Source organism: Mya arenaria, chromosome 12 (genome assembly GCF_026914265.1).
Source record: "Mya arenaria isolate MELC-2E11 chromosome 12, ASM2691426v1".
NCBI classification, from domain to species: Eukaryota; Metazoa; Mollusca; class Bivalvia; order Myida; family Myidae; genus Mya; species Mya arenaria.
Window position 1 is genome coordinate 6076562 of NC_069133.1, and position 13596 is coordinate 6090157.

A 13596-nucleotide genomic window follows, 5' to 3' on the forward strand; every position below is an offset into this window, starting at 1 on the left:
TAATGTTTAAGTGTAAGATGAGAGACAGATTATTGCACAAATGCGTTAAACACTTCAGTCCATGATAATGTATCTTAAAACACACAAGTCCGTTATGTAGTGATTTTTCAGCATTTTCAAATGTCTCGATAAAGTACAACAGTTGGTAGATTATCTAATCTTCAATTGGTCTTGCAAACATTATATTAGTATTAATTAGATTTTCACGTTTACGTCCAGAAATGTATAAGCCGTAAAACGCATCACACACAGTGTAAATAGAATATATGAATCCTAATAAATCTTGGTTTTTGTATTTGTGTGTGGGCCAATGGCAATCAAGGATTTTTCAAATTTTCTGTTCATAAATTGAACGAAGATCGATTCTAACGAATGCACCAAAAACACCAAATAACTTTTTAACAATTTTGACGATCTACCGAAAGTAAGGTTACCTGGCCCGCTCTATTTTCTGTAAATCGCCAAAATTGAACTCTTAGACTAACATATTCTTATTACTGTTGTTTTTTTAGTAAATCTGCTCTTCAATCAATTTCACGTGTTTTATATTTGATACGAGTGCATCAATTATACACAAATGCGCTATGATAATATTATGCACCAGTCAATTGTAACCACGCCCCACCCCACCAGGTCCGGGGAATAGCGGGGACTTTGACTTTCGGTCCAGCCAAGCCCGGGTAAGATCCCCGTCCTGCGGGGACAAACTGAGGGTAAAATCCCCGCCAAATGCCCCCGCACCTCAGGGACTCTAAGTAAGGGCAATTCGCGGCCATTTTTGGCGCAAAGACAAAACCGCATTAACCCGGCACTGCGAGGCCACCTGAACGGTAGAAACACGGCCCATTTCCCAGGCTTTCCCCGGTATACCCCCGGATTATTTATTTTTTGGGGGGAGGGCGTGGTTACAATTGACTGGTGCATTAGTTCTATAAGCATTATCACTTACCGAAACAGATGAGGATAATGGTTGTTTTGATCATGCTTGGTCTTCTCGTTGCAAATGTAAAATGGCTCGTTTGTTTTGTCAAGTTCAGTTTATAATAGTAAGATAAGGACTTGTTTGTCTTAAAAGTCCACCAGAACAGCTGACATAAAGTACAGGTTTGTGATAATGTGCTGTCGGTCGTTCACAGCTGAATGTGTACTTTACCACACGATTGTTTAGCGATAGTATAGCGAAGTATTCTCCTCAATTGAAATAGCAGGATATGACATGACATATTTGCACCAAAGGGATGGTCAATTGGTAACATCCCAACAGCGGCTTCTGTCTAGACTGGTACCGTACGTTACTTTTTGGAGAAAAAAACCAAGGGTAGCAGTCTACTTCTGTCAGTTTCAACACTTCAAAGAGTTTAGTTTGTCATCGCGCCGTATCTTGCTTCCGTTTTTTAAAGCTACCATACTGTGTATTAACATATGCAAACTGAACGTGTGTAGATGTTTGTGGTTATGAGCCCACCACTTAAGGTCCTTCAACAATGCAAAAATGGGTGAGGAGGGCCCAAAATTAAAATGTTTGACAAGTTCATGTTTAACTTATTTTTGAGGAATAATCTTTATCATGAGTACAACCGAATTCCTTTGCAACATGTTTTGGGGAAATAAGGAGTTGAGCAAGTTTTACAAAAGAAGATTTTATCAGATTTTGGTTCAAAAAGCATTTGAACTTTGTCGGAAAAGTCTGTCGAAAATATAAATATTGTCTAAAAATGCTCAAGTCTACCCATCAAACAATGTCTTGCGGGTTCTCGATGATAACTTTTCAAATAAGAAAGATATTCAAGAAATATAGTGCATTAAATTTATTTCCTGGTTACAAAAATGCAAATATCTTTCTTAAAATAGCTGCATTCACCAAAAAGCCGAAAGTCATTGTTGATCGGATAGTCATGTCTATTTCGATACAAATACATAGCAATTTTGCATAATGTAATTTCCGTAAAAAATGTAAACGCTTTTTGATTGAAACTCTGATTATATCTTATCCCATAAAAGGTGCTCAAATCCTTTTGAAACCTACACATGTGCAACGGATGTATGTATTATGCTTGCTAAATATTAAACCTCATAACATATTATGTATATATATAGTAAAAGAAGGTTTGACATAGTTATATTTCACTGAACGCACGCAACGCATTGTGTTGAATATCTGTCACGAGTCGTCATATAATACACTATAAATAGTTAAAGATACACTATTACTCCCAAATAAGATTTACCACAATAAAAACAATTATTAGTTTACCAAAACTGGATGAATAAATGTCGAAAACATTGGTTTCTTATGAAGGCATTATGCGATTGCTATGTATTTGTATTGAAATAGACATGACTATCCGATCAACAATGACTTTCGGCTTTTTGGTGAATGCAGCTATTTTAAGAAAGATATTTGCATTTTTGTAACCAGGAAACCAGTATAGAACAGTCCGATTGCCTAATATGATTCCAAGCCGACGCATTGACGTTCGTGACGTACGTTCCTACCATAATAATACATCTCCTTAGGCCAAATAAAAAATAGGTGCGTTTCAGGTAACACTGCCAAAAAAAGGGTAGGTAGGTCGGAATATATTTTTATTTTTTTTATATATTTTTGTGATATATTGATTTCAGTAACTGTTGACCCACACTGTAACAAAAATAAAAGTCATCAATTTTCAGGTTTATCAGCAGTTTTTAAACATCTTCCATGCTTCAAAGGAAACATGTTTTATTTGTCTGGTTAAATACTTTGACAATGATGGTTGGATTTCAACTAAGTTATGGTACACCACTCTGCTATTATTAAAGACTTTCCAGGAACGGTTTTACTTTTCTTTATGCACCCTTTTGCTTTCACCCTCTGTAGTATGCTAAACTTCCTGTAACATAATTACATGGAGAGTGGGGCAGCAAATTTACCATATAAGCCATCAGCCAAGGAAACCTCATTGCTGTCAAGAGGACCTGGGGGTTCAGGTTTAAAGAACAAGTAACATGCAGGTTTTATTGCCAAAATTGCACTTAAGGCTGATATATCAATCCGAAAGTCAGTATCTGACACATTTGTATCTGACAAGAAAATATAGTTCAAGAATTGAAATATACCTGCCACACAAGCACAAACTACCCGTAATTCACCTTAGAGTTCGGACACTAAAAATTCAGACATCCATTATTATTTTCAAAAATAATTTATTTACGTACCTAATTTTCAGACACCCAAAGGACATCGATTATAACTTTTACAGTTACTAAGTCTCACAGACAAAGATTATAGATCTTTTTCCTTACAATGTATTTGCCTGGCTTGATTACCTTACCGTATAATGCACCAGTCACTTGTAACCACCACCCCCCTGCCCCCCCCCCCCCCCCCCCAGGTCCGGTGAATAGCTGAGACTTTGGACTTTCGGTCTAGCCAACCCCGGGTAAAATCCCCGTCCTGCGGGGACGAACTTTTGGTAAAACCCCGACCAAATGCCCCCGCACCCCAGAGACTCTATATAAGGCCCAATCTCCGCTAAATTTGGCGCTATGACAAAACCACCGCAGTCACCCAGCCCTACGGGGCCACCTGAAAAGTAATAACACGGCCCTTTTTCCCGGTATACCCCCGGACCTGGGGGGGGGGGGGCGTGGTTACAACTGACTGGTGCATAACATCACTGTGACAAGTTAATTAATAACTACTCATCCTAAACGATTGATTGCCTGTTGAAAGGGAATTGTGTTATGTTTAATTGAAGATTAAAGAAACAACAAGGGCAATCAAGGGATTAAGAAAACACAGACATGACATGTTTGTAAAACGATCCGCCAATAAACTTTGAAACTTGTACCACACTTTTAATATAGACTTTATGAAGCAATAATCGTACAGTAATACTCATTGAAACATCAATAGAATAAATAAAAGTCAACACATTCAATGATACAGGTAACTTTTTAGTTTAAACATATTTATTGAGGAAAATAACACAAGACAACATATATACATCAATGAAAAACAAAGAATTTGATCGGAAGCATAGCTTATATAGATCATTTTCGTAGGTAACTATTTAATGTGATGAATTAAAGTTAGATATGCAATACTTAAGTTACAATCGAAAACACCACCCAGACACATTAATCCTGCATAACAATGTCCATGCTCTCCATGAGATCCTCGTGGGTCTACTGTGAGTTATGTGACGTCACACAGTGTGACTGTTTGATCTGAAGCCGATAAAAGGTGTTTATTCATTTCAATGCATGTATAAAATGGTGTTGAATGGGATTTTAATTAACTTGATGAAGGAGTAACACTTATAGGCGTTATAACTATTGATAACTACGGATAAATTAATAAGTGGTAAAATGCAGACATGAAGAAAAAAGGCAGGTTTAACATACATGTAGATAAAATGTAAAAACGGTTATTTTCTATGAATTCGGACAGCGAAAAAAAAAATTAGTTTTAGGTGTCCGAACTCTATTGTGAATTACGGGGTAAATACAATCAGAAATCCAACTCTTAATATTGTCAACTTTTCGTATTTATTTCGTAACAAATGCTTTTCATACCCAAATCACATTTTTTTCAGGGAAAAAATAGGTTAAGGTCGGCGGGAAAAAATAGGGTCGGTCGGGTAACCTGAGACAGACCTATTTTTTTATTTGGCCTTACGAAAAATTGTGTATTAAATTACATGATGACGAGTGTCAGATCTTTTTTATCACATTCTTATCCTTTCTTGAACAATGAAAGATCCTTCATTTTCCACATTTACCTCTTATGAGACGAACACCACGAAGTAACGTCATTTCCCGTGAGTCTTTTATTGCAGACGTGCACAACACAAAATACCTTATTTTAATGATATATCCGAATTTCCCTTTTTAAAAAATAATGCTAAGTTGAAATCCGGAAGAAATCACAACATAAACTGTAAAATATTGAAACAATATGCATTTTCATCGGTGAAAACATTAATAAATTAATGAACACCTTGACATATATTGTAGGGAGAATCGAGAGGAAATATTGCCTATATTTTGTACTCCAGTTGTTCAAATTACTTTACATTTATCATTACAAAACAATAAAAAAAACTATTCCTTATGAATTGCCCACTTGTTTTCAATCAAGCCAGAAGTTGTTTTCCAAAATAATTTGTTAATTGATATTATTATATAAAAAATGAGCAATGCTGTATTATGAAATTGTTTTGAAACTGATTAGCTTCAAGACGTAAACCATAAAGTAAAAGCCCACAAAAAATACCAATTCAATATTTCATATATTTAGTTGTGTTCACTCAATTTTGTCAACAATTGGGCGGAACCATTTGGTGATGGAATGCCGATAGGTCACGTATTGCATGTTTAAATACTGTCTTCTTTGTTTCATAATATATATTTTCACGGATGTTTGATAACAATGCTCAGATGTTTAAATACCATTTATTGTTTGAATAAATAAGGATGATACACGGATAGCATACATTCTTTCAACGACTTTCATATAAGGTAAATATTTAGTTTCAGTCCGCATAAATGGCGACCCGAAGGTTTTTGTACGAAGTTATATCAGAGTGAAAAGAATGACGTCTCTCAACGTAGCCAATGGCGTCGTGCCCCTCGGCCGACATGTCGATGCGAAATCGTGGGCTACCCTCCTGTGTAGTTCCGTGTGTAGTTATGCCGTTCCTGGCGTCAAAAACGCTGGTAGCGATTCTAACAAACTCTGACTTGCGTTCGCTGTCTGATTTTGTTCCGTAAAACACGTCATCCGTCGTTAACACGTCGTCGTAGTTTTCATGGTTTTTCATTGGCGTTTTGGATGAGGAGAATGTCACTTGATGGTCAGACAGTCTAATGGCGTCGCCATGAGTTAGATAGGTCAGGTAAACGTCAGATATGTTGAAGTATCGCGAGATGTGGACCCGAGAATTGGACAAATCAAATACGGTCACACCGGAAGCTCCTATAACCTGAAAATATTCGTCATAATACTTCAATGTGGGATTTACGGACAGAGACGTGTTACATGTCCGAACCTGAACTGTGATTATTTTGTTTGAATTTACATATTTGAAAATAAACGATTCATTTCGACATTCATTTGCTGCTTAAAATACGATAGCATTTAAGTTTAGCGAATTAGTCGACAACGTATAGATATCCCGATGTATTACATAAGGCACACCCAAGAATGCGTACCGTGCCAGACACCATGTTAGTGTCCGCATGCTTGACCACGAGCGCGGTATTCTCGTCAACGCCTATCCCACGGGCCGTGCCCTTTCCATGCGCCATTGTGTCTGACAGCAACCGTATCATCCGGCCCTCCCGGCCCCGCTGCCTGCAATAATGAGAAGTAGTACTCAAAAGGGATAGCATACATTCCAAGTTATGTTGTCCAAATTGATTGTTATGTTATTCATTTAAGTTGGTAGTGAGGCTGCGAAACGTCACGTGTACGTATATTTGTACGTGTGGATCACATTTTGAGAGGGTCATTATCTGTGGTTTAGAAGTGTAAAGGGTCTTATTGATATCAAGTACCTATGGCAAATATTTCATCTTAGTCACGCAGGTTTAGGTATACTAAAGTATTATTAAATATATGGCATTGAAACATTGACTGAACGAAAGGTACAAAACACGTGGAGTTAAAACATGCAAGAAGTGCAATTGGCATTTCTAAAACGACTGTTTTTTAATCTGTTTACCTTGACTGTGTCGAAAGAGAAAGTAGACCCGGTCTTTATAACATACTATTTTTAAAGTTTAGACAATAGATATTCAAGCATATATGGCTATAGCATCCGAACACTTTGAAACCATTCACGGTAAGTAATCTCAGGAACAATAACCATAGACTCGAAAATTAGAATGTACATGTAGTTATATCTTATACAACTCTCAAATTTGAAACAAGAAATGTTAAGATTAGAATAATAGTGCTGAGATAAAATAGTTAAATCACCGTATTTTAAATGCCGACCAATTGTGGCAAACGATATAAATGTTTATAGGTAATGTCCAATAAGTTGTATAACAAAACTTTGTTTCTGTCAGCGTCGTTGGAGCATATCGTTAAGTCCAACAACACCCTTTACTTGTACGGCTATCTACAGGCACACGTTCTAGAAGCGTTAAGTCCACTTGTACAGCCAGTTACATGAACACGTACACGTAGCGTTAAGTCCACTTGTACGGCTTAGGCTACAGGCATACGAACACGTAGCGTTAAGTCCACTTGTACGGCTAGCTACAGGCATACGTACACGTAGCGTTAAGTCCACTTGTACGGCTAGCTACAGGCATACGTACACGTAGCGTTAAGTCCACTTGTACGGCTTAGGCTACAGGCATACGAACACGTAGCGTTAAGTCCACTTGTACGGCTAGCTACAGGCATACGAACACGTAGCGTTAAGTCCACTTGTACGGCTTAGGCTACAGGCATACGAACACGTAGCGTTAAGTCCACTTGTACGGCTTAGGCTACAGGCATACGTACACGTAGCGTTAAGTCCACTTGTACGGCTTAGGCTACAGGCATACGAACACGTAGCGTTAAGTCCACTTGTACGGCTAGCTACAGGCATACGTACACGTAGCGTTAAGTCCACTTGTACGGCTAGCTACAGGCATACGTACACGTAGCGTTAAGTCCACTTGTACGGCTTAGGCTACAGGCATACGAACACGTAACATTAAGTCCACCTGTACGACTAGCTACAGGCATACGTACACGTAGCGTTAAGTCCACTTGTACGGCTAGCTACAGGCATACGTACACGTAGCGTTAAGTCCACTTGTACGGCTAGCTACAGACATACGTACAAATAGCGTTAAGTCCACTTGTACGGCTAGCTACAGGCATACGTACAAAAAGCGTTAAGTCCACTTGTACGGCTAGGTACAGGCATACGTACAAATAGCGTTAAGTCCACTTGTACGGCTAGCTACAGGCATAAGTACAAATACCGTTAAGTTCACTTGTATGGCTAGCTACAGGCATACGTACACGTAGCGTTAAGTCCACTTGTATGACTAGCTACAGGCATACGTACAAATAGCGTTAAGTCCACTTGTATGGCTAGCTACAGGCATACGTACAAATAGCGTTAAGTTCACTTGTATGGCTAGCTACAGGCATACGTACAAATAGCGTTAAGTCCACTTGTATGGCTAGCTACAGGCATACGTACACGTAGCGTTAAATCCACTTGTATGGCTAGCTACAGGCATACGTACACGTAGCGTTAAGTCCACTTGTATGGCTAGCTACAGGCATACGTACAAATAGCGTTAAGTCCACTTGTACGGCTAGCTACAGGCATACGTACACGTAGCGTTAAGTCCACTTATACGGCTAGCTACAGACATACGTACACGTAGCGTTAAGTCCACTTGTACGGCTAGCTACAGGCATATGTACAAATAGCGTTAAGTCCACTTGTATGGCTAGGTACAGGCATATGTACAAGAAGCGTTAAGTCCACTTGTATGGCTAGCTACAGGCATACGTACACGAAGCGTTAAGTCCACTTGTACGTCTAGCTACAGGCATACGTACAAATAGCGTTAAGTCCACTTGTATGGCTAGCTACAGGCATACATACACGTAGTGTTAAGTCCACTTGTACGGCTAGCTACAGGCATACGTACAAATAGCGTTAAGTCCACTTGTATGATTAGCTACAGGCATACGTACAAATAGCGTTAAGTCCACTTGTATGGCTAGTTACAGGCATACGTACAAATAGCGTTAAGTCCACTTGTATGGCTAGCTACAGGCATACGTACACGTAGCGTTAAGTCCACTTGTACGGCTAGCTACAGACATACGTACACGTAGCGTTAAGTCCACTTGTACGGCTAGCTACAGACATACGTACACGTAGCGTTAAGTCCACTTGTATGGCTAGCTACAGACATACGTACACGTAGCGTTAAGTCCACTTGTATGGCTAGCTACAGACATACGTACACGTAGCGTTAAGTCCACTTGTATGGCTAGCTACAGGCATACGTACAAATAGCGTTAAGTCCACTTGTATGGCTAGCTACAGGCATACGTACACGTAGCGTTAAGTCCACTTGTTTCGGCTAGCTACAGACATATGTACACGTAGCGTTAAGTCCACTTGTACGGCTAGCTACAGGCATAGGTACAAATAGCGTTAAGTTCACTTTTATGGCTAGCTACAGGCATACGTACAAATAGCGTTAAGTCCACTTGTATGGCTAGCTACAGGCATACGTACAAATAGCGTTAAGTCCACTTGTATCGCTAGCTACAGTCATACCTACACGTAGCGTTAAGTTCACTTGTACGGTTAGCTACAGGCATACGTACAAATAGCGTTAAGTCCACTTGTATGACTAGCTACAGGCATACGTACAAATAGCGTTAAGTCCACTTGTATGGCTAGCTACAGGCATACGTACAAATAGCGTTAAGTCCACTTGTATGGCTAGATACAGGCATACGTACAAATAGCGTTAAGTCCACTTGTATGGCTAGCTACAGGCATACGTACAAATAGCGTTAAGTCCACTTGTATGGCTAGATACAGGCATACGTACACGTAGCGTTAAGTCCACTTGTATGGCTAGCTACAGGCATACGTACAAATAGCGTTAAGTCCACTTGTATGGCTAGCTACAGGCATACGTACACGTAGCGTTAAGTCCACTTGTACGGCTAGCTACAGACATACGTACACGTAGCGTTAAGTCCACTTGTACGGCTAGCTACAGGCATAGGTACAAATAGCGTTAAGTTCACTTTTACGACCAGGTACAGGCATATATACAAGTAGCGATAAGTCCACTTGTATGGCTAGCTACAGGCATACGTACACGTAGCGTTAAGTCCACTTGTACGTCTAGCTACAGGCATACGTACAAATAGCGTTAAGTTCAGTTGTATGGCTAGCTACAGGCATACGTACAAATAGCGTGAAGTCCACTTGTATGGCTAGCTACAGGCATACGTACAAATAGCGTTAAGTCCACTTGTATGGCTAGCTACAGGCATACGTACAAATAGCGTTAAGTCCACTTGTATGGCTAGCTACAGGCATACGTACAAATAGCGTTAAGTCCACTTGTATGACTAGCTACAGGCATATGTACAAATAGCGTGAAGTCCACTTGTATGGCTAGCTACAGGCATACGTACAAATAGCGTTAAGTCCACTTGTATGGCTAGCTACAGGCATACGTACACGTAGCGTTATATCCACTTGTATGGCTAGCTACAGGCATACGTACAAATAGCGTTAAGTCCACTTGTACGGCTAGCTACAGGCATACGTACACGTAGCGTTAAGTCCACTTGTACGGCTAGCTACAGACATACGTACACGTAGCGTTAAGTCCACTTGTACGGCTAGCTACAGGCATACGTACAAATAGCGTCAAGTTCACTTTTACGACTAGGTACAGGCATACGTACACGTAGCGATAAGTCCACTTGTATGGCTAGCTACAGGCATACGTACACGTAGCGTTAAGTCCATTTGTACGGCTAGCTACAGACATACGTACAAATAGCGTTAAGTCCACTTGTATGGCTAGCTACAGGCATACGTACAAATAGCGTTTAGTCCACTTGTACGGCTAGCTACAGGCATACGTACACGTACACGTACCGTTAAGTCCACTTGTACGGTTAGCTATATGAACACGTACTCGTAGCGTTAAGTCCACTTGTACGGCTAGCTACAGGCATACGTACACGTACCGTTAAGTCCACTTGTACGGTTAGCTGTATGAAAACGTACTCGTAGCGTTAAGTCCACTTGTATGGCTAGCCAAAGGCATACGTACACGTACCATTAAGTCCACTTGTATGGCTAGCCACAGACATACGTTTACGTAGCGTTAAGTCCACTTGTACGGTAAACCTCGTTTCCGCAAAACACCCTACGCTCGGGTTGGGATGAACCACTCTCGGCCATGGGAGATACTTATAATCCTCTATATCCCTTTAAGGCTGATACGTAGAATAATGTCAAAATGGACATTTCTAATGCTTACACATTAAAAGAACCTTTTACGCCAAGTTTAACTTTTCATCACAGTTCATACCTTATTACTTGTCATTGGCGATTTATTCAGAAACATACATGGTTTATCATTAAAGTGTCCTTGAAACCTGTTTGTAACCTTCATATAATTATATTTAAAAACAACAACTTATCGTCCGATACATACGAGAAGTGAGAGTCTAGGACGTATCCTTTCATAAATCCTATTCCCCCGGAAGAAAGGTAAACGAGCGGGTACGCGTGCGCAATGGTCGGCTCCACGTCCGGGAACGCCCCATACGTGAGAGCATCCCAGCTCACCCCACCTAGTAGAGAAGGTTTGTCGCCAAAACAGTTTGTGTTTCATTATAAGAACAGTCACACAGTTTGCACGAACGAAACAATTCACTGTCGATTCTACCAACACTACATACAACACGGGGACGTTTAATTTGGATAACTGTTGCTTTGTTTTGTAATGAAAACTACTCACCTTCTACCATGTAGTTAGCTGTCTGACAGGAGCACCCGGCGCTGGTTCCAGCGATCACGGCGCCAGCGTCATTCATCTGGTGCAGCGCAAGGAGAGCGGGCGTGTATTCCCCGTACTGGCCTAGCAACCTGTGGGATTGTTTTTCCACATGTGAAACATGATAGTACTTTGTGAAAGTCCCGGAGGGTGGCGTATACTCGAATACTAACAGACCGTTTCAATTAAGCGTTTACATACCAACCTTTTAACACACACTTTATTGAAAATGTCGAGAAGCATTATGTATAATCATTATAATGAAACACTCAATCGACTACTAATATTCTGTAGAGTTATCGGAATATCATCTGTCCGGTTAGCGCAGTGGTAATAATAAATACAAATCAAAGAACCATTTGCCCATATATAAAAAGGAACTAAATGGCCTAACATACGACTTGACGACCCTCTCTTGGTCACCACCTCCGAAAAAGAAGCCAGTCTGGGCGTATATTAAATCAATGGTGGCCTGCGGGGCGTTGTCAGCCGTATGGTTCAGGTCGATGGGGATACGGGCAGTCTCGAGCGCCCCGTGTTTGAGAAAGAGGTTCCGGTAGTACTGATACCCGTCCAGGGGGTCCGCGCTCGCTGCGTTGATGATTCCAACTCTGGCCACCCCCTTACCACCCTGAATAATACAATAATAATTTCCTTTTTAATAAAACCAGATTTGTTTTATTTTTAATTTCAATAAATGTGTTGTTTTTCGGTATTTTTCCGTTTGAAATTTGTGGAAAAGACGTTCGAAAACAAAGTTAACAGTGTTTTTTAGTTTCCTCCTTAAGCATTTTTGTATTCTTTCATTTTTTTCTGATGTTCTTTTACCAATTTGTTACTGTTGTTGAATATGTTTGAACGTGTTAACTTGCCTCACAAGGCAGTGCAGTGTTTGAAAATGAAAAAAAAGAAACTGAACGTACGTTCGATATTTAAATACTTACGGCCATACGAATAATTGTGTCATATATTTCTGTGTTATTGTCCCACAAGTGTCCGCCCACAAGCACCATAGAACGCCCATACTGAGCGTACTGGGGGAGCTTGGCAACGTGTTGACGTAGAATGACGTCATCAGTTAGAACGAATCCGTGCACATGATTTACAGCATTTAGCACTACGGCTATGCATAGAAAATACATCACCATGGTTGTCAACTGTGCGGTTATTCACGGCCTATTTCAGTCACATGTTCGAAGATAAGAACGCATATTTCTCCCACCTCAGATAAGTAGATCCAATAATTTAACCATGCTAGATATTCTTATCTTGCCCAAGGGCGAAGATAAAATGCCCGTATGGAACTCCTTTTACCACATTGTAATTACCTCCCTTGTTGAAGACTGTCGTCAGTAGCATCAATGAAATCTTGTCTTATGGTAATATTTAGAACGCTAATTAATTATTTCTCGCTTCAAATGTCATCATAAAACAGTTTTCAGGCACCATTCAAGAAAAAATGCTTCATTCTCCTTAGAACTATTTTAAAAGACCGATTTGACTATTAACATTAACTGGATCACTGCGCGTATATCCATGACAACCACTTGCTATCGCATATCCATACGCAATTATTTTCACTAAGCAAAAAAAGAGTTCCAGCAAAAAAAAACATTTTTACTTAATTTTGTTTATCTGAGGTGGGAGAAAAAGCATCTACCATAGCCGCTCGTATAAGATAGGTTCATCCCGACCCTCGCGCTGGGTGTTTTGCGGAAACTCGGTAAACCTCGTTTCCGCAAAACACCCTACGCTCGGGTCGGAATGAACCTATCTTACACTCTCGGCCATGGGAGATACTTATACTGTTCCATTACTAATAAACATGTAGGTATATAGAGGATTTTTATTATAAAATTCAAATTACAATCGAAACTGGAGACAATAAACTCGAAGTTGTACCATGAAAACAAGTGGATACAAATAAAAATATCGGGATAACTATGTTAACTATGTTATCTATGTGTCATAATGTATTATATTTATATACTGCAGTTACTATTAGGTAAGATCTTGTTCATAGAAGATCGTCGGTGGTTC

The 13596-nt window shown here is 39.8% G+C and overlaps 1 protein-coding gene across 1 annotated transcript; it reads right to left on the minus strand.

The window, feature by feature from the left end:
* Positions 1-5425: 5425 nt before the first annotated feature.
* LOC128212396 (cyanophycinase-like) lies at positions 5426-12780 on the minus strand. Its single transcript, XM_052917835.1, has 6 exons — positions 12501-12780; positions 11955-12187; positions 11521-11648; positions 11215-11353; positions 6199-6340; positions 5426-5969 (listed from the first exon to the last, which is right to left on the minus strand). The coding sequence occupies exons 1-6, from the start codon at positions 12702-12704 to the stop codon at positions 5520-5522; spliced, it is 1296 nt and encodes a 431-aa protein (XP_052773795.1). The 5' UTR covers positions 12705-12780; the 3' UTR covers positions 5426-5519.
* Positions 12781-13596: the final 816 nt, after the last annotated feature.

Coding starts and splice junctions, on each gene's coding strand:
- LOC128212396 (XM_052917835.1), bottom strand. CDS start 12,704: ATGGTGATGTATTTTCTATGCATAGCCGTAGTGCTAAATGCTGTAAAT. Junction 12,188..12,500: donor ACACAATTATTCGTATGGCC/GTAAGTATTTAA, acceptor TGTATTATTCAG/GGTGGTAAGGGGGTGGCCAG. Junction 6,341..11,214: donor GTCCTAGACTCTCACTTCTC/GTATGTATCGGA, acceptor TCATTATTGCAG/GCAGCGGGGCCGGGAGGGCC.